This window comes from Peromyscus eremicus, chromosome 3 (genome assembly GCF_949786415.1).
Source record: "Peromyscus eremicus chromosome 3, PerEre_H2_v1, whole genome shotgun sequence".
Lineage (NCBI taxonomy): Eukaryota > Metazoa > Chordata > Mammalia > Rodentia > Cricetidae > Peromyscus > Peromyscus eremicus.
In genome coordinates, this window is record NC_081418.1 from 60,748,729 (window position 1) to 60,769,866 (window position 21,138).

Genomic DNA, 21,138 nt, shown 5'->3' on the forward strand with positions numbered 1-21,138 from the left:
GACTCATGCGTATTGATAAGCACTCCACCATTCAGTTATATTCCCAATCATTTTAAAGTTTTGTTTTGAGACTGAGTCCTGCTCAATGGGACTTACACTCACTGTGTTGTAGTCCAGAAGGGCCTCAAATGTGTGATTTTTCTACCTTTGTCCCTAGTGCTGGGGTGACAGGCTCAGGCTGCGTTGTAATCTAACGGTTACTCTGTCTTTAGGGGATTCTCAGTAATGAGCAGTGATAAAATGGTATCTAATCTATTCTTCTGTCTCTTCCTGGCATTTGATTTGGAGGGAAAAATCCTTTTACTTCTAATTAATAACCACACAGCCATCAACAAGCTTAAAGAATGTGTCTTGTTGCGGGTGGGTGGTGGGTGGTGGGTGGGTGGGTGGGGGTTCGAGAGAAGTCTCAGTGATTAAAAGCACATGTTTCTTGGGCTGCAGAGATGGCTCAGCGGTTAAGAGCACTGACTGTTCTTCCAGAGGTCCTGAGTTCAATTCCCAGCAACCACATGGTGGCTCATAACCATCTACAAGGAGATCTGGTGTCCTCTTCTGGCCTGCATTGTATACAAAATAAATAAATAAATACATAAATAAATAAATAAAAGCCTGCAGACCAAACACTCATTGTATACAAAATAAATAAATAAATAAATGAATGAATGAATAAATAAAAGCATGTGTTTCTCATCTGGAAGACCAGAGTTCTGTTTCTAGCACCCATATGAGGTGGCTCACTCACAACTGCCTGTAACTCTAGCTCCAGAGCACCTGCTGCCCTCTTCTGGCCTTTTCAGTCACCTGCACTTAGGTGTACATTCTCTCTCTCTCTCTCTCTCTCTCTCTCTCTCTCTCTCTCTCTCTCTCTCTCTCTCTCTCTCACACACACACACACACACACACACTCACAGTTAAAAAAAAAGCCAGACTGTGGTGGTGCATGCCTTTAATCCCAGCACTCGGGGAGGCAGAGTCAGGCAGATCTCTGTGAGTTGGAGCCCAGCCTGATCTACAACGCAAGTTCCAGGATGGCCAGGGATATACAGAGAAATCCTGTCTCGAAAAAACAAACAAATGAAATAAACAAACAAACAAAAATGACCACGTCCTTTTGAGTAGTTTTGAACCTTTGTTGTTAGAGGATGGAGCCATTCATTCCTACTCCCTGCCCCTTAAAAATCTTCATTATGAAAAGTTCTCTAAATCATTAGTAGTAGCTTTGTTTTTTGTTTTTTGTTTTGTTCTGTTTTTTTTCCTGAGACAGGGTTTTTCTGTGTAGCCCTGGCTGTCCTGGAACTCACTCTGTATACCAGATTGGCCTTGAACTCACAGAGATCCACTTGCCTCTGCCTCCTGAGTGCTGAAATTAAAGGTGTGCACCAACACTGCCCGGCCATTGCATTGGTTTTTAAAAGCACATATCATAAATCTTTTCCAGACCAAAGGTTTTAAATAGTCTGTTGTCCATATGGTGTTACAGAGATACATTCATACAACAGTCCTTGAAACTTCCCAAAATGAACAAACCAAATAAAAAATGGAGACAAAACATCTGAAATTCATATGTATTTCATGACGTTTACAGTAAATGTGCACCCATTCGTGGGGGGTACTGAGATGTGACATTTCTGCCCACCTCTGGAGGGCTACAGGTATCTTAGCATTAGTGGCAAGTCTCCACCCACAGTCCTTGCTGGAGAGCTGGGATGTGAATCGTGAAGAGGCCATTGCATTGCCAAAGAGGGTGCATGCTGGCCCAAGGTCATTTCCACAGTGCCCAATGCAAAGCATGCCGGACTGAAGATAGGATCATGCCCTGGACTGACTTTATATGCCTTGAGACGAAGCCTCCTGTGAGGAAGACCTGTGTCTTTCTTCACAGGAGTGGCTGATGTCTGGACAGTTGTTTCCTTAGACCTTTTATACCCTGTCATGAATCCTGGGATCTGATGTGTTCAGGATAAAGGATATGGTAGAATTAGAGAGGAAGTATAGTGTATCTGTGGTTCCAGTGAATTCTTACCTTCTTTCTCTAAAGGATTGCTCAGAGGTTGTGGAGCATTGTATTTAGCATCTCTGTAAGTGGGGAGGGCAATTGTTTTGTTAAACAAGTAGCAGGACCAGAGAAAACTGTTCCCATTCACAGCTGAGTATTAAGTGAAAAGGACCAACATGAGCATGAGGCCTCACATAAACCTCTCTCTCTTTCTCTGTCTCTGTCTCCATCTCTCTGTCTCTCTGTCTCTGTCTCCCCCCCCCTCTCTCTGTCTCTCTCTCTGTCTCTCTCTCTCACACACACACACACACACACACACACACACACACACACACACGGCAAGGTGACCCTACAATCAAAATGGCAAATATTCTTTGGGAGAAGAGTGCTTTGGAAATCAGAATAATTTTAGAGAGAACCATCTTTTTCTTAAAAAATTTAGGCAACATAGGTGCAATAAAATGAAAGATCAAAGAAACAAGATTAAAATGAAGATAAAATGAAGACATAAAAGACATCCATAAAGAGGGAATAAAAGTGATTTCGTGGGCCAGTGAAATAGCTCAATAGGTAAAGACTCTTGTGGCTAAACCTGATGACTTGAGTTCAGTCCCTGGGACCAGCGAGGTGGAAGGGAAGATCTGACTTCCTCAAGCCATTTTCTGATATCCTGTTGTGTGACACTGTTCTTGGGAAGATGTGAGCACTCATCCTAGAAAGGAACTGGTAACAGAACAAAGTAACAGATACCACTGAAATCCAACTTTGGTGAACCAAGTTTGGTGAACCAGTGGGAGTAGAGGTGAAAAGTTACTTATTGTAGCAGAAGTGACTCAAAGACAGCTGTATCACCAAAGGTTACACCAGAATGGCGACTGATTCATAAAAGCTGGAAACCTGGGGCACACTGCGCAGCCTCCCAGCAGTGCAATAGGTTGAATAATGTTTTTTCCAGGCAGCTTGGTGGCTGGTTCTAACGTTGGGGAGAGAGAGGCTTAGTGAATCTGGTCAGTTTCAGGGACTTCCAGAAACCTTTGAGTTGTTTACTTCCTTAGTTTATCAAATTTCCTTACAGGATACAATGTTTCATCTTTCTTTAGAACATTCTGCATCTTAATGCTTCGCTCTAAGATAGAAGGCTTTATATCTTAGAGGAAATTGCTACATGTGTGCTCCTTGGGAAGTATAGCCTGCTTATACACAACCCCCCTCACCATTATAATAAATAATTTTAAAAGTCATTTTATTTCTGGGGAGATTAGAGTTTTCTCCTGGGGTTTTTATTAATTAATAAAAGAATTTAAGAAGCAAGCGTAGTGGCACATGCCTTTAATCCTAGCACTCAGGAGGCAGAGGCAGGTCTTACACAGTGAGCCTCAGGATAGCCATGACTACATAGAGAGAACCTGTCTTAAAGTGAGTGAATGAGTGCATGAATTTAAGAATGAACTCTGAGTTTGAGGACAGTTTTATTTACACTTAAAAGAAAAACCCCAAGGGAGGCAAGCTCAGCATCTGCTTAGAGGAGGAGGATGGAAAATGGGAAGAGAGAAAGCCATGCCATTGGAGTTAAGCAGCTATGGAAATCAGCCACATGGGGGAAAGGCAGGCAGCCACACTGCTAGGAGGAGGCCTTCCCAGAAAGAGTGATGAAAAAGCCCCAGTACCAGAGAAAGCAGACTTTGTCTTTTCTTTTTTGGGACAGAGTCTCACTATGTAGCTCTAAATAGCCTGGAACTCGCTGTGTAGACCAGGCTGGCCTAGAACTCACAGAGAGCCACCTGCCTTTGCCTCCCCGGTGCTGGGACTGAAGGTGTGCGCCACCACTCCACCACTCCAGGCGCAGAGGAAGCCTGTTTAGATTCTGGCCAGCATCCAAAAGACACAAAAAAGAAGAGAAGTGAAAAGTTAAGCTTTTTCTGAGTAATTCAGAAAAGTGGGCAGGGCTCACCCTGCTGAGAGCTGCTGGTAGCAATGGTTTTACCAGAGGCCACAAGAATATACAGCAGACAGCAATTGATAGTTCAGGTGTCAACCCACCAGATGAATGATTGTCTGATGGAGAAAGCCCATTCAAGCAAAGCTTACGGGGCCACAGACTCTGAACACAGTTGCGTCTGTCTGTAATGTCACATGTGCGAAAACAGCTGTGGTGTCTCCCCAACATCTGCACTGTAATGTGTAATCTCATATAATGTGTACATGGAATCTCATGATCACATCGCAAGCTTGTGGGTACTTATATCAGTAGACGGTCTAAAGATGACTCATCATTAAGCTGTGTAATCTTGATAAATAGAAAGTATACTGAGATATGCTTCATAACTAGATCTATTGCTCCATGAGGACTGTAAGACACTTAGGCTTGTTTTATATCATCAACTCAGACGGACATAAAGAAAACAGATTCTTCTCAGTCCTAAGACAAGCTACTTACAATGAGCTGATTTTAGGCCTCAAAGCAAATTAGAACTAGACTTAAATGCCTCATAAGTTAAACCTTCACAGATAATACACAAGGGCGAATTCCCAAGTATCCGATTGTGGAACCAAGGTCAGGCCCAAAGCAACTTTGGTGCCAGTTCCCTGCTTGCTAAGTCTGGCTGATAAAGACCTAACTCCCTACAAAAATTCCTCAGCAGCTTGTTGCCGTGGTTACTCACTCCCCTCAGGTGTAACTTTTTATTGTTTTCCTTCGGATGTATATAGGGGGAGGTAAAACAGGGAGGAGAGAAGCATGAGAAAAATAAAGAGAACAATCATCAGTGCCTGTTTGAGTCTTATTCCCTCAGATAGATCAGAATTATTTCTAAGTCCCGCTACTCTGAATGCATTCTGTTTACAACCCTGGAGCAGTTTTGGGAGCTGGTTAGTCAGGCTAAGATAGTACCCCACCAGCCAGGCTGCACCTCCATAAACGTCTGCACTAGAAACCAGCTAGAAAGGAAAAGAACGTTATCTCATTAAAGGAATAAATATTCCTTCTATTTCTTTATCATGGCTTAAGGTGAATCCACCTTCCTGAGGGTTGGGCCCAGCTGGAGTGTGAGGTCCTCATCTAGGCTAGAGATCCCTTCTCTTGACCAGAAGGCAGTAGCTTCCTTAATGGGCCTTTAGTGCCACTGTAGGAATTCCAGAAAGGGAGAGTGTTGGAAACATCAGGCAATAGCACCAGTGCCTGGGAAGTCTCGGTTGCACGAGGACAAGCGTCCCGAAAGGAAAGAGGGTGGGGGCTCGAGCTTCTGTAGGGTCTGGAGACCGAGCTGCTGTAGCCACGCTTTCTGTTTTGAACGGATGGGTTGAAGTGTATAACAGGCCAACGAAAAAGAATAAATAGCAAGTGCTGGTAGGTGATAGATAAGTAGCAGAACATAGTCAAATCAGGTGCTTAAAACATTCACCGAAATGGACTCTGGAAGCCACTTTAAGGCTGGAGTTTCTGACTCAGTCTGGGAAGAATAGTGTGTCCCCTGGTGTGATGATTCCAAATAGAGGAACAAACTCAATTCAGGTGCTCACAACACCAGTAGGAACCAGCTGGGGAAGTTGAGGCAGTCAGCTGAAGTTCTCCTCACCCAACTTCTGGCTTCTCTTTCCTACCAACATCCTTTTACAAACAACAGTACCATCTGTTGGAAATTGTAGCTAGAGTTTTCCTGCCTGACCCACAGTCAGGACAAATCTCTCTCACCCGCCAGTCCCACAGCCACTCAGACCCAACCAAGTAAACACAGAGACTTATATTGTTTACAAACTGTATGGCCGTGGCAGGCTTCTTGCTAACTGTTCTTACAGCTTAAATTAATCCATTTCTATAAATCTATACCTTGCCACGTGGCTTGTGGCTTACCGGCATCTTCACATGCTGTTTGTCATTGTGGTGGCTGGCAGTGTCTCCTTCTGCCTTCCTGTTCTTTCTTTTTTCCTCTCTGTTAATCCTGCCTATACTTCCTGCCTAGCCACTGGCCAATCAGTGTTTTATTTATTGACCAATCAGAGCAACACATTTGCCATACAGAACATCCCACAGCAGGAAATAGTTACAATGTCTTTATTCTTGGGCAATTTTCCTGTTCTCTGCTCTCCTTGTGTGTAGTTAGGGAGGCCTGCCTGTCCCCAGACAAGAGGCCTGAGTGGACATTTTAGACAAACATGCTTGGGTCTGAAATGGGAGGCAGTAACTGCTTCCGGGCCAGCTTCTCAGTGAGCTCAAGTAGCACACAGACATTTACCCGTATAATGTACATTACAGAGCTGAAGAACTGCTGTGGAATAATGCTTATGTACACTGGTTTAATAAAACGCTGATTGGCCAGTAGTCAGGCAGGAAATATAGGCAGGATAAGCAGACAAGGAGAATTCTGGGAAGAGGAAGGCTGAGTCAGCAGATGCCAGCCCGCCGTCCAGGGAGCAGCATATAATAGCACACAGGTAAAGCCATGGAACACGTGGCGACTTATAGATTAACAGAAATGGGCTTAGTTTAAGTGTAAGAGCTAGTCAGGAGTTAGCCTGAGCTAATGACCAAGCAGTTATAATTAATATAAGCCTCTGTGTGTTTACTTGGGAGACGCGAGTGGGAGAGATTTGTTTAGACCACCGGCAGGCTGGGACACAGGAAATCTTCTGGCTACAAAGAACTATACCACAGACAGAGCTGGTGTTCTGAAGAGATTGGAATATGAAGAAAAGATGAAACATTCATTTAATTACATATATAGAAGGGCTCACTATGAACTGGTACAAGTTCAGTGAACACTCATTAAAATGGAGACATACCCTGCTGAATTATCCAGAAAGATGAAGAAGGAATCATATACATATTTAAATAGGAAGCGATGTTTAATATTGATGATTAACTTGACAGGATCCAGAACGGTTGAAGAGAGGAGATGGTCCTCGGGATATGTCTGCAATGTAGTTTCTAGATAGGGCTAATGGAGGTGGGAAGTCTCGCCCTAACTGTGTGCAGTACTATCCCATGGCCTGGGGTCATAGGCTACATACATAACAAGGAGAAGGTGAGCTGAGCATCACCAGCGTTCCTGTCTCTGTTGCCTGACTGTGGGTGCACTGTGATCAGCTGTCTCGTGTTTCTGCCTCCACACTCTCTCTGCCATGGTGGACCCTTGAACTGTGAACCTTCCTCAAGTTGCTTTTTGTTAGTTACTTTCTTGCAGCAACAAAAGGAGTAACTGATAATGGGCTTGCTTACATGCAGATGGCCACCTATCATGGAAACTATAAAATCAGTTCAATGTGAACTTCTGAGCAGTGTAACTTGCCTGAAGGTAGTGGGGGCAATGTGCTGGAGTGACAATGTGATCTGATTGAAATGCCATTAAAGTGCAGCACGATGACATTCTCAAATGTGCAAAAGCTCAGGAACTGTAGCATTCACAAACCTCACTGGAAAGCCTACTTGTGGATCTCACCCAGCCAGTAGAAGGTGAACCATCGAGGAGTCTGCAAATGGAGGTGCTGAAGTGTGAAAATACCACCTTTAAAAAACCGAATAAACACTGACAGGATCAACATATGGGAAGAGGAAGAGGGTTAGTGGGAGGGGGAGGGGGATGAGAGGCTAATGGGGGTGATGAATATCTAAATACATTATGTACGAGTATGAAAATGTCATAATGAAGCTCATTATGTGTAATACATGCTAATGAAGAACATTAAAAAAGTATCAACATAAAGATAACAGGACTGCAAAAATCCCTGAAAGGCCAACATAATGAAGAACTAGGTTAAGCAGTGGAGCAGGGAAATGTGGACAGGGGACACCTGTTACATGCTCCATCCTTTATAATGTGTCAAGGAAGACTGAGTTTTGACTTCGGTCAGTTGAGAAGGCTCTTACTATACTTACCACTGACTTTGTGTATATAACTTTGAAATCGGCAAATTGGGAGGAAGAAAAATAACCAAATAAGAATAGATTATTTCAAAGACTAGACATCTAACTCAGTGGTATGGAGCCTGCTTTAGTATGTGAGTGCCTGGTTTTGAACCCAAGCACTCTCACACACCTAGACGCACACAGTATTGAGCAAAATAGAAAACAAAGTCAATGACAATGAATAATGTAACGATTAAAATAAGGGTAAGACTTAAGTCTGTTGCCCAGGGTGAACTCATCTGACATTGGCTGAACAATGTAACAGTCTTTTATTAAAATTTAAATACAACTGGGCTTAGAAATGGCTTCTTGGTTAAGAGAGCTTACTCTTCTGGAGGACCAGGTTTGGATCCCAGCACCCATGTCAGGTGACTCACAACTGTCAGTACCTTCAGCTCCCGGGGATCTGGCGCCCCCTTCTGGCTTCTGAGAACACCTGCACACACGGTGCACATAAGTTCACAAGGCACATGCACATCCACATACATAGAAATTAATTACATTTAGCTTATTGTGTGTATGTATGTAGGGTGTGTGTGTGCATGGGCTACTATGGTACCCGGGAGGAGGTCAGAGGACAACTTGTGGTAAGTTGTTTTTTCCCTCTGCTGTGTGAGTCCTGGGGACCAAATTCAGGTCATCAGACTGGGCAGCAAACGTGTTTACTTACTGAGCCACCTCACTATCCCTAAATTAATATTCTTTTCTAAACTAGAACTGTGCTGGTTACTTGTAAGTAAAAACCATTCAGAAAAGTGAGAGAGTGGTCAGAAATGCACAAACAGGCTGAGAGCGATGGGTCAGAGGTTGAGGGCACTGGCTACTCTTCTGCAGGACCTGGGCTTCATTCCACGCACCCACATGGTGGCTAACAACTGTCTGTAATTCCAGTTCCAGGGTCTCCGACACCCTCTTCTGGCCTCCATAAGCACTAGGCACACGTGTAATGAACAAACACGTGTGCAGACACAGCACCCACACACATACAATAAAATAATGAAAAAACAGAAAAACAAATTCAGACTAGAAGGGAGCAGGACTATTATTTGGATGCGAAGCTAACGCTTTGAAAGAATGCTGCACTGCAGAGAATCACCTCAGACAGAGCTGCATCCAGAGAGTAGCAGGCGTCGGCATGGGGAAGTGTGCTCACCAAGGCCCACGTACAAAAATGGCCTGGTGCACTGCTCCCCGGAGTTGCTGAGGTCAGAGCTGCTGAGGATCTGAGGTGTATGTGGGTCTGCTTTGCAACTTTTGCTGCCGCTAGCTTTCTGTCTTAGTCAGTGTTCTATTGCTGTGAAGAGACACCATGATCAAGGCGACTTTTATAAAAGAAAGCATTTAGTAGGTAGGGACTTGCTTACAGTTTCAGAGGTTTCGTCCATTATCATCATTGTGGGGAGCATGGCGGCATGCAGGAAGAGAGGTAGCTGAGTGCTTTACATCCTGATACACAGGCAGCAGGAAGAGAGAGACACTGGGCTTGGCTTGAACTTTAGAAACCTCAGAGCCCCAGTGACACACTTCCTCCAACAAGGCCACACTGCATAATCCTTCTCAAGTAGTGCCACTCCCTAATGACTAAACATTCAGATCTAGGAGCCTATGGGAGCCGTTCTTATCCAAACCACCACACTTTTTTTAAACAGGATTTCTCTGTGTAGCTTTGGAGCCTTTCCTAGAACTCACTCCATACCCCAGACTGGCCTCGAACTCACAGAGATCCACACTTTTTTAATGACCAAAGTTGATCACCAGCTCTCCAGGGCAAGATTTTGCTATTTTTTCTTCTCTCTTTGTGGCTTCATACAGATTAAAACAAAATTTACAATGAGACTTATTCATTTTATTTTACATGTAAGTATTTTGCCTGCATATATATCTGTGCACTACATGCGTGCTTGGTGTCCAGGGAGATCAGATGAAGGCATAGGATCTCCTCTAACTAGAGTTACAGATGGTTGTTGTCTTAGGGTTTTATTGCTATGAAGAGACACTATGACCACAGCAACTCTTAATAAAGAAAGCATTTAACTGGAGTGGCTTACAGGTTCAGAGGTTTAGTCCATTATCGTCAAGGTGGGAAGCATGGTGGTGTGCAGGCAGACCTGGTGCTGGAGAGGGAGCTGAGAGTCCTACATCCTGAAGCACAGGCAGTAGGAAGAGAGAGCCACATGGGGCCTGACTTGAGCATTTGAGACCTCCAAGCCCGCCCCCAATGACACACTTCCTCCAACAACACCACACCTACTCCAACAAGGCCACACCTCCTAGTAGTGCCACTCCCTGTGGGTCCATTTTCATTCAAACCCCCACAGCTGTGGAGCCACCTCTCCAACTCCTTCTTACAGACTTAAAAAGTCATTTTTCTTTGCTTCCAGGGAACTTTGGGAAAGAATGAAGTAGCTCATGCTTACTTCACCATTTAAAGAGTTAAAATAGTGTTTTAAAGATTAAAATATAATACTGAGAGTCCACAAGTGAGAAGTCCTTCATTATGTTGCGTTTACCAAAATACTATAAAGGGAGAAAATAAGCGTCTGGGATGAGAAATATACAAGATACAAATATACTAGGTAATTTTAAATGTAAAGGCAGATTAAGTAGATTAAAAGATTAAGCCAGGTGTGGTGGGGCCTGTCTTTAAGCTCAGCATTTGAGAGGCAGAGGCACACAAATCTTTATGAGTTCAAGGCCAGCTTTGTCTAGATAATGAGTTCCAGGACAGCCAGGACTACATAATGAGACCCTATCTTGAAAACAAAACAAAACAAATAAATTGAGGTAAAATTAATAACTTTGAACATATAGCAACTCTTTGTTCCGTAAAACAGGCACTGTAGTTTTCTATAAAGTAACCTGAGGAACATTTAAAAAATTTGTTGTATTTCCAGTGCAGTGTGAGAATTGGTGTCATTTAAAAACTATACCGTTAAGATCTGCTAACAATTCAGTGTGAAATCGTAGCGGGGATTGGGGCAGTTCTGGTTGAAATCTAGGGACTGAGACAGGACTTTACAAGGGTCTCACTCAAAAGAACCTTTTCCAGGGTACAGTTTCAGAGCACCATATAAAGATAGAAAACAGTTTGAGATGTAACTTTTCCACTTTGGAACATAAAATAATGAGCTTACATTGTCACCTTCTGCTCAAAGCACATGGCTGTAGGAGGAATTTTGATTATATAGAAGTATGTTCAGTCAGCTAATTCTCCTGACTTAGCAGAATTAAGTCTCCATGTGCTGTTGAAAGATAGTGGCATTTCAGAGGAAGAGGGAGAGTCTGTTCTAGTACTGTTTAAAATGTATGGGGCAGATAAGGATACAGTGCAGTTAGGGAAGGGATATGGAAGGGACTAGAATAGAAAAGCAGGGTTGGGTGTACAAGAGGGAGTGAGGCCTCAGTGGATACCTCTCTTTCTCTTTCTCTCTCTCTCTCTCTCTCTCTCTCTCTCTCTCTCTCTCTCTCTCACACACACACACACACACACACACACACACACACACACACACACACAAGACATGGTCTCATTATGTAGACCTTGCTGGCTGGGAACTCACTTTGTGCATCAGTCTGGCCTAGAACTCCCAAAATCTATCTGCCTCTGCCATCTGAGTGCTGGGATTAAAGGCATGTGCCACTACCCTTAGCCCCTCAGTGAATACCTTTGATTTTGATTTTGAACCTGGGGGCCACGTTCTTTCAGAAAGCAAAGGGTAACATTGGCATTGCTTTACACCACTGTTTAAGTGCACCATCCTTAGCTTCTCCTTCTGTCTTTCCGGATTTCCATGTGGGTGGTCTCAGGTCAGGGAGTGTGGAAGGTCATATTAAGTGAGTATAGATAAGCTGGTTTGTGTGATTCTGAGAATGGTGCCTTCTCGGCCATTCTGGATGGCTTTTGAAAGAAATATTAAAACACAGAACCAAGGGCTTTTAATACAAAAATTAAGTACTTTTCCTTCCTTCCTCCCTCCCTCCCTCCCTCCTTTTTTCTTTCTTTCTTTCTTTCTTTCTTTCTTTCTTTCTTTCTTTCTTTCTTTCTTTCTTTCTTTCTTTTTCTTCTTCTTCTTCTTCTTCTTCTTCTTCTTCTTCTTCTTCTTCTTCTTCTTCTTCTTCTTCTTCTTCTTCTTCTTTTTAAGTCAGGGTCTCACTACAAGTCTGGTCTGGAACTTATGTAGCCCAGGCTGGCCTCAAACCCAAGTCAATCTTCCTGTCTTGGCCACCTAAGTGCTGATTATAGGCTTGGCCCCTTTTTCCAGTGAAAGTTGATGGCCTTACATGCTTACAACTTGTTTGGGAAAACCTGGTTAGCATAGTTCTTCCCATGGGATTCAAAACACATGTGACACCAGAGGGAAAATACAGAGTTCAGTGTGTGTGTGTGTGTGTGTGTGTGTGTGTGTGTGTGTGTGTGTGTACTTTCAAAGTAGAAACATAATGCAGGCGGCCCTAAGGAAAAGATGTGGTAGACGTGATTGCCTACCCTGTTTAATAATTACAGTATGGGAAATGTACATTTCCGTGCACTGCATGCATGGTGGTGGTTCCAAGGCTTATATCAGTGTGTGAGGTGATAGCTACCTTAGTGATGAGTGTGTAAGTATGGTCCAGGATGTTCACGCAATCGTGACAAAGTCACCTGATAGTGCATTCTTAGTATGTATCCCTGCTGAGTGACTCCTACCTGTATAACTCAAGATAAGCAACAGTGAGGAAATCATCAATTTATATAAGCAGATGTTAATATCAGCGTGGAAAGAGTTTACAAAGAATTGGTTGATAGACACTAAATTCTATTGGAGACTGCAGCTAAGTTATGGAAGAAAGTATCTATGAAATACTGTTCAGTAGCAAAAACAACATTGATAGTGACATCATGTTTGCCCTTTGACTTAGGAAATATTTCCAAAAACGGTAAATCTAAACATTGGGAGGTCAAGATAGAAATTCAGATGAAGGGAATGGATATAGAGGGATTAAATTATTTACCTGAAATCACATGACTGGTTTTGGGACTTGATCTCAATTTTGTGGTGCCATGAAACTGTCTCACGTCACAGCCATGTACTGTTTGCAGTAATATCAATTGTATTATGTATCTGTTTATGATAGTAACAACAAATACTCCTTTTGGATTGTGGCTTCCCATTTTATTGAGTGGATGTAATTTATTTAGCACACCCTCTGTTTTGCCAGTTTTTTTTTCTTCTTGTTGTTATAGTACTGCATACTGCAGTGCACTTTTTTTGTGCATGTCTTTGCATACAAGCAAAATGCTCTTCTGGTGGTGAATTCCTAGACAGTTACTGGCTGTATAATAGGCTCTACACATTGAACATTTTCATAGATAAGCTGAAGCTTCCCTTTTCAATTGTTCTTCAATTCCCCATTGCCACCAGTGTGGAACCTACCCCCGTCTTTAATATTAGCCACATTTGAATGGTTTGTAATCCGTTTTTTACAGATGGATTTAGTGACATTTGATGTTTCTTTAAAAATACCGAGTCTTCCTGTGTCAGAATGCCTCAGTGTGTCTGCTTGTGTGTATGGAGAGGTCTTCACACATGTAGTTCAGGATTAAGGCTGGTGCTCTGTGGTTAAAGAATTCTGAATGAGATCTTTTCATTCAGCAAGTGCCCCTGTTAGTTTTTGTCTGTTTAGTAGCTATCATCTTACCAAATTCCTTATTGCTTTTTGTTACTTAACTTTCCTCAGGCATTCTATAATTATAATACATAGTATGATAATATTCTGAAATATAATTATAGGATATATTATGTAATAATCACTCACAAATTATCTTTGTAGGGCTTGGAGGGATACCTCAGAGTTTCAGAGTACTCTCCTAGAGGATTTAGGTTTGGTTTCCAGCACCTACATGGCTGCTCACAACCATCTGTAACTCCAATTCCGTGAGATTCGATGCCCTCCTCTGATGTCTGCAAGCATGTCTATACATGCAGGCAAAACACTTGTACACATTTAATAAACACATAAACATAAAAATAAATCTAAAAAAATATTTTTGTTTCCTCTTCCCCAACATTTATTTGCTAGATTTTTTTTTTTTTTTTGGTTTTTCATGTGATTTGTACTATCTAATTTTCCCCAGACGAGGTTAAACCAGAGAAGCAGTTATAGTTTCCTTGGCTGATTCTTGATTTCAATAGAGAAGTGTCTAGACTTCATGGTCATGGTTTGAGATATCCCTAGCCCTTGTCACCTTGCAAGGATTCAATGTTTCTGTCATGAGCGTATGTTCTTTTCATTGCTAGTTGGGTCTGGTTTGTTTTTCTACTTGTAAATTGTGTAATAGTTTAAATAGAAATGCATTTTCTTCCTGGAATGCCTAAGCAGAGTGCTCTTATTGTTGTATCTGGGTCCTTTCATTTGGACCTTTCATCTGGTCATTATTAAACCTGAACGTATAGATGTGTTTTATTTCATGATTGTGGTGAGTAGTGAGTTACTTCATTAGAATGTGACCGTGAGGTCGGGAGCTTGCATTGCATAATGGAAAGGTGATTGTATGTGATGTAGGTTATAGGTCTGGGAATCAGTTCTAGGCTGGCTGACAGTTAGAACCCATGGGAGCAAAGGAAATAAGATGTTAAAGTGCAGGTGCCAGGTTCTTTCTGCAGGTCTTGCTCTGGGCCTGGGAACGTGTATGGTAGGTTTTTGTCATGGGTGGCTGATGCTTTCCAGGTGCCTGCTCAGATGATCTTAAACTTGCTTATGAGATTCAATTTGAAGTCACATTTTAATAGACATTTTAAGGACCATTCTGAAGATCTTTGGCTTGTTTCCCTTTTCCCCCTCAGTTCTAGGTGACTCAACAGTGTGAGCTACATGGATTCTAGTCCCAGTACCCATGGGAAGCTTGGTTTGTAAATGGGAACTTGAACACTTTCCAGATTTAAGGATTGGGTTTTTCTTGTTGATTGTTTGGAGGGGGAAGGTTCTGGAAAGTATTTGGAAATAGGCACCTTATGGGTTACTTTTACAGTTATAATTCATAGATTCTCAGAGAAGTCTGGTGGGAGCCTATATTGATAGAGAATTTACTAAAATTTTGAATTTGAAAATTTGTGTTAGGTATTCCTTACATCATGATTATTTGAAGTAATAAAAGTCAAAGATATTTGATACTTTATAGAGAACAGTACAGGAAATCTGAAAGACATTTAATTACCATGATGTGATTATAGTCTATGTCTTTGCCAGTCAGTGCCTCCCCTCTCCCTCATGGCTCTAGTACTCCATGGAGGGTAGGAAAGAGTCTCACAATTCAGTGTGTAAAAATGTAATATATCTTTATGGTGGTTTGCCTCGGTGTGAAAATCACTGCATAGTGTTTAAGGTGCTTAAGGTGCCCTCACACCACTGTGGGGGACAGGTGCTAATGGATTTGTGGGCTCAGGTTGTTACTCCAGATGTTCTGAGTGGCACTGACAGTTTTGGTTGGAGTTTGGGGCAGTAGGTCCTAAGAGTTCCTGTGCATTTCTCTCGTCTGACATCTTGTTGCAGTGGGCATTGGTTAGGGTGCAGGGAAGAGCACTGTGGCCTGAAGGTGGGATGGAGCTGACGAAGGCTTTCTGGTGTCTACTAGAGTCACCGTTAAGGGCCGTTTCATCCTCACTAGTCCTCAAGTCAGACTGACTCTGGTACAAAGAGTGGTCATTGTGGTTTAGAGCAAAGTACATTTAAAAAGATGAAACATTAAAAAAAATATTTTTGCTGAAGCTTCTCAAATGAAGAAGACAAAGTACATTAAAAACAAAAAATTAGTACTTTTTCTTTTTTATAAAAGATAGTTTTTGTTTGTTTGTTTGTTTGTCTGTTTTGTGCTGAGGGTCTCACATAGCCCAGGCTGGTCCTATACTTGCTGTGATGCAGAAGCTGAGGATGACCTTGAGCTCTCAATCTTTCTGCCTCTGCCTTCCAAGTGCTAGAATTATAAGTGTGTGCTACCATACCTGACTACCGTTCAAATTTTTAACTAAAGATATATTTCAAACATCTAGGAAAAAATGATAGTAAAATAATAAGTGAAACTTAAAAGCACAACATTGTATCATTTTTATATATGTTATCTCCATTGTATTATTGCCCCAGCAATACTGAAGGGGTAGGGAAATCAACATATGAAGAGGTAACATTGTATCACTTTTATATATGTTATCTCCATTGTATTATTGCCCCAACTATACTGAAGGGGTAGGGAAATTAACATACAAAGAAGTGAAGTAGTTTTCTCAGATTTGGCAAATAGCAAGGTAGGATTTGAATCCAGGACATCTGGTGCCAAAGGATATGGTCTTATTTTGTTGTTGTTGTTGTTTGTTTGTTTGTTTTTGAGATGGAGTCTCACTATGTAGCTCTGGTTGTCCTAGAACTTGGTCTGTAGACCAGGCTGGCCTAGAACTCACAGAGATACACCTGCCTCTGCCTCCCAAGTGCTGAGATTAAAGGCCTGTGCCATTATGAAAGAGCATAGTCTTAAATCACAACATCAAAAACAGTTGATTAAAAAAATAGCAAACACGAGTGATACTTAGCACCTAATATTAATAAATGCCTGCGTATTGCCATAGTTTGAACACATTACATGTGGTAGATCTTTTCTCATCTGAACAGTAGTTTGTATCAGAGTCTGATTTTTTTTTTTTTTTTCTGGTTTCATCACTTTTTGTTCCCGTGACCTTAATCATCTCCTTGTTAAACATCAGTCTTGCTCCCAGTAGCTCAGCATCTGGCAAGAGTGCAATCTGCAGGTACTTAGGAAATTCTGCTGTGCGCCCAGGTACTGTTCCAGGGAGCAGAGATAGGGCCATAAACGCCAGGAACTCACAAGCTAACAGTGGGAAAGAATGGGTTTATTTAAATGACTTAAGTGCAAGGGTAGAGTTTTGGGGAGTAGGTGGCTAATGAATGACATGGCTTGTTAAAAAACATGTAATTTGGCTTCACGATTTAGTGATTTCCGGCCCGCTTATTGGTTCTGGAAGCTTTTTAGCCTTGGGCCAGTAACTCAGTTCTTTGGAGCATCTCCAGAATGATGGTCATGTTAGGGATGAGCTGGCTGTCTTTGTTTGTCTTTGAGTCTGTCACTATGTAGCTGGCCTGTTTTCCTGCCTCAGCCTCCCTAGTGCTGGGATTATAGGCTGCGACACTGTGCTGTGCTGGTCTTGGATTCTCAAGTTCAATCTGTGTTGGCTTCATTCTCCAAAGCCTTCAGGCTCTCGGTTGGCCTAGAAACTTCCTCTCCTGTGGGTCTGTGATCCCTGACATGGGAGACTGTGGATCCATTTGATTATTAATTTCTGTTCCCAGCTCTAAAGTGTGTGGAATGGTAGGGGCTTCAGATGGGTCTTGTCTTGTAGGGCCTAGGAGTCTCAGAGTCTGGGCTTGCCCTCTGCGGTGGTATGAAGAACTCACGTCCCGTGGAAGGTGGACAATAGGTGTGATGTGAGGGCAGCCAGCTTGCTGGTGTCACTCACTGTGCTTTCAAAAAATACCAAAGCCAGCATATGGTAGAGTGTATTTTAAAAAATAATTAAGTTATAAGAATTGAGAAATATCAAATGGAAGCATTTAATATCAAACATCTTGAAATAATTTGTAAATGAGAACAAATCCACTGTTCCTGTCTGGTCCTGGGAAGTGTTTTAGCCCTGTAAGCAAAGGCTGGCTGTGCTGACTGCTGTGATCAGCCCTGCAGAGGGAGGGGGGCGCTGATCCTCAGCTCCCAAGACTGCATTTTCGTGTACCCTTCCAGCAGATGGTCTGAGTGATGTGTCACCCTCCCCCCTTTTATATTTAGGAGATTATCGAATGCTTTTGGAACAGAAAGTAGTATTTTGGCATTTGTTTTCGTAAAGACTTTTGGAATCTACCAGAGTATCTTGACAGAAAGTGGGCTTCTTTTGAAGCATGATGGTAGAGAGATGCTCCCGTCGATGATCCCCAGGGGATGGCAGGAGCTGCGTCTAGACATATGCCACGGCATTTCAAGAAAATTATATAATCAATCTCTAATGCTCCAAAACTTGAGGGAGTTAGGAAGTAAGTACTTTCTACAGAGCCTGCACTGGAGTTAGCTGCATGGTTAGACTTGAGTTCCTTTTCTGCCTTTCACTCGCTCTGTAGTCTGGGCAGCTTAGCTTTTCAGTGTTCCGGTTTTCCTATCTGCAAAACTGGGATAATCGTGTTTTCTTTGTGTTCTTGTGAAGGTGAGAAGAGTATGAGAGCATGGTGAGAGTCAGGAGGGCCAGAGAGACAGACACGAGGATTAGCCCCGTTTCTGTTCTGACACAAACAAGCTGATACTGTCAGCTTCGACCCTACTGTGAAATGATCCCCAGTGAGCACAGTTTGTTTTTCTCTGTATTTTTTTTTTTTTTTTTTTACTTCAAGGGAGTATTCTAGGCTCGGTGTTTCAGGGCTTGGTGTGCTTATAATGAAAGACATGAGTGGGATGTGGTTGGGAGCCTTGCCATCTAAACCTGTGTTGATGACTTTGTGCTTTTAGGTATACCAAGCTTGGCTACGCAGGCAACACTGAGCCACAGTTCATTATTCCATCATGTAAGTAAAGCTCTTCCTTGGGTTCTAAAGGCTTGTGTTTCTCGGCATCCAGTTAAAGCATTCCAGTTCTGTGCATCAAGGTGTTTGAATGTTGTTAGCGTCTTTTTTTAGACCATCACTCCAGTCCCTGGGAAGGGCTGCCTGTTTTAAAAATTGCCCCAGGAGGTGGCCCTGGACTGGAACCTCCTCAGCAGCACTCTTGTCCTGGATTCCTTTCTTTGTCATTGGCTTTCTAGTTTTACCTTGGGAAGCTGCCAGGGGCCTTCCAGTGTGTTGTAAGTGTCCCTACTGCCTGGACCAGTCGCTCTGATTCTTCAAGACTGTTCTGTAATTGTAAGGAGGCACAGTTTCGCTGGCCTAGCTGAGTGTCTGGTGCATGGCACCAAGTCACTGTTGAAAGACTTTTTTTTTTTAGTGGAAATGAGAGGTCTACTGATTGTTCTTACTGTTCAGAAGTGTTCTGTTTTAACTTTTCATCAGCAAAGGGTGATGCATTTAGGTGTCAAACGTTGGGTTTATGCTGCCTGTTCCTTATTGCCCACGCAGTCTCTCCAAGGGCTGGTCTGGCTTTAGAGGTAGAATTCTCTGGTTTGAATCCCAGAGACAGTTTTATCCAAGGGAAAGGTGAATGAACCCAGCACCAAGGGGAAACTTGACTTCTCATAATATGTCCCTGCTGAGCTCCTAGGACCCAGCTTGGACATTAATGGAGGAGAGCTTGGTTAGAATGTATTCAGGTCAAGGCCAAAGCTGTTTTGTGGTTAGTGTGAGCCTCAGATCACTAGACAATACACTCCAGATTCCTTGAGGGGGTTTAAGCCCCAAGCTCCAGTTCTGTACTTGGGGGCTATCGAACACAGCTCTGGCCTTCTTGGGGCATGTAGATGCCTCGCATGGGCTGGCTATTCCTGGTGATGGGTGTTACCGGTCTGACGTGTCCTCATTTAAAATTCATAAAGTGGAGTGTTTTTCAGGAAAGGCTGCCCAGTAAACAGCAGACAAGGGGACTTACTCAACAGAACCGTAACACAGTTCCGGAAGTCCAGAGTCCAAGTTCAAGGTGCTGCCACGCTTGGTGTCTGGTGAAGCGTCTTTTTCTGGGCGTCTTCTGTCCCAGTGTGCCTCCTGTCGCCTTTTCTCCATGTGAGAACGTGTGTGAGAGAGAGCTGGTGTCCCTTTCTGTGAGGCCACCGCTCTGATTGCCTCGTGACCTTTTAAAATTCACTGATATTCATAGAAGTCCTGTCTCCAAACTCAGTTGTGCTGGAAGTTGGGGCTTCATTTTGTGGAGCCATAGTTAGGTCCATGACATCCGACAGCTGTGCGGTGATCCGTCACTGTGCGTTTTATTAGGATGCGTGATCAGTCCATGCTGAGTTGACAAATTGGACTTCCTGGTTTTTGAAAGCAGAGATTAGATTTTTTTTTAACCTTGTTAAGTGCGTCAGCTAAAGAGAACTGACCATGTCCCCTTTGCTTTGCTCTGCTGCGTCTAAAACTCAGCACCAGCTGGCGGCACCACTTACCCTGTCATTGTTCACAGAGGGGATCGAAGGCTGTTATTAGCAGGATTCACTGTCCAGAGACAGGGGAGCTCTCAGACGGGGCCTGTCAGGACCTTAGCAGTGGCAGAAGCCAGAAGACAATGAATGTTGAAGGGTGGCACTATTAAAAAAAGATTTGTCTCATCTGTTTGAAATTTTACTTACTTATTTTTACGTGTATGGGTGTTGTGCCAGCATGTATATCTGTGCATCGTGTGTGTGCAGTGCCTGCAGAGGCCAGAAGAGGGCATTGGATCCTCTGGGACTGGAGTTAAAGGTGATTTTTGAGCCACAATGTGGGTGCTGGGAATTGAACTCAGGTTCTCTGGAAGAGGGAGCATGCTCTTAACTGCTGAGTCATCTCTATCCTCATTTTAGTTTGTAATTTATGTTGGTGTGTGTGTGTGTGTGTGTGTGTGTGTGTGTATTCGTGAGTGCAGATGCCTGCAGAGTCCAGAAGAGGACATCAAGTCCCTTGGAGCTGGAGCTTTAGGCAGCCTGAGCCACCTGAGATGGTGCTAGGAGACAAGTTCAAGTCCCCTGCAACAGTGGGATGTGCTTTTAACCACTGAGCCTTCTCTCCAGCCCCAAGAATGGTGATACTGTTGGCTGAACTTCTTAGGGAGAATGGCAGGAAGCACAGCTGGAGATGTTAGGGCAGATGTGAGGGTGTTTACATAGGTGAAGGGCTTCAGTTACCCAGGAGGCCAGACCCACTGCTCATCTCAGTGCTGAGAGTGGAGCTGTTTTTCTGTATGTGGAGGTCTCATTTACAGGTTGAGTTCAAGGATGTGCATGCTGAATGGGCTTCAGGAGAGCTGGATGTGGAGCTAAGCCCCAGAGCTTGCCTGACATGCAACAGACCTGTGTCCCATAGTGCAGGAGAGAAAGAAGGAGGGGGGAAGGGAAGATGGACAGGAAGAGGGGCAGAGAGAGGGAGGGAGGGTGTGTGTTGAGGACTGTGTGTGATCCCCAGGGGCTCAAGGTCAGATTTGGGTGTGGAGAAGTGGAAGCTAGTGGAAGCTCCATGCAGCCTGAAGTTTGGAGAAGAACCATGTGAGAAAGCCTGCATTATCTTTCTGGAGAAGTGCATTTTCCACGTTCAC

The 21,138-nt window shown here is 43.2% G+C and overlaps 1 protein-coding gene across 2 annotated transcripts in view; it reads left to right on the top strand.

Moving 5' to 3' along the window:
• Actr3b (actin related protein 3B) overlaps nucleotides 1–21,138 on the top strand; it is a 96,161-nt gene that overhangs the window by 19,293 nt on the left and 55,730 nt on the right. The window contains exon 2 of one of the 2 annotated variants that reach the window (XM_059257769.1): nucleotides 18,433–18,488. The exons of the other annotated variant lie outside the window; for it this stretch is intronic. Within the exon in view, the coding sequence (XP_059113752.1) occupies nucleotides 18,433–18,488 (56 nt within the window). The remainder of the gene's footprint in view (nucleotides 1–18,432; nucleotides 18,489–21,138) is intronic. 2 annotated transcript variants of the gene reach the window in all.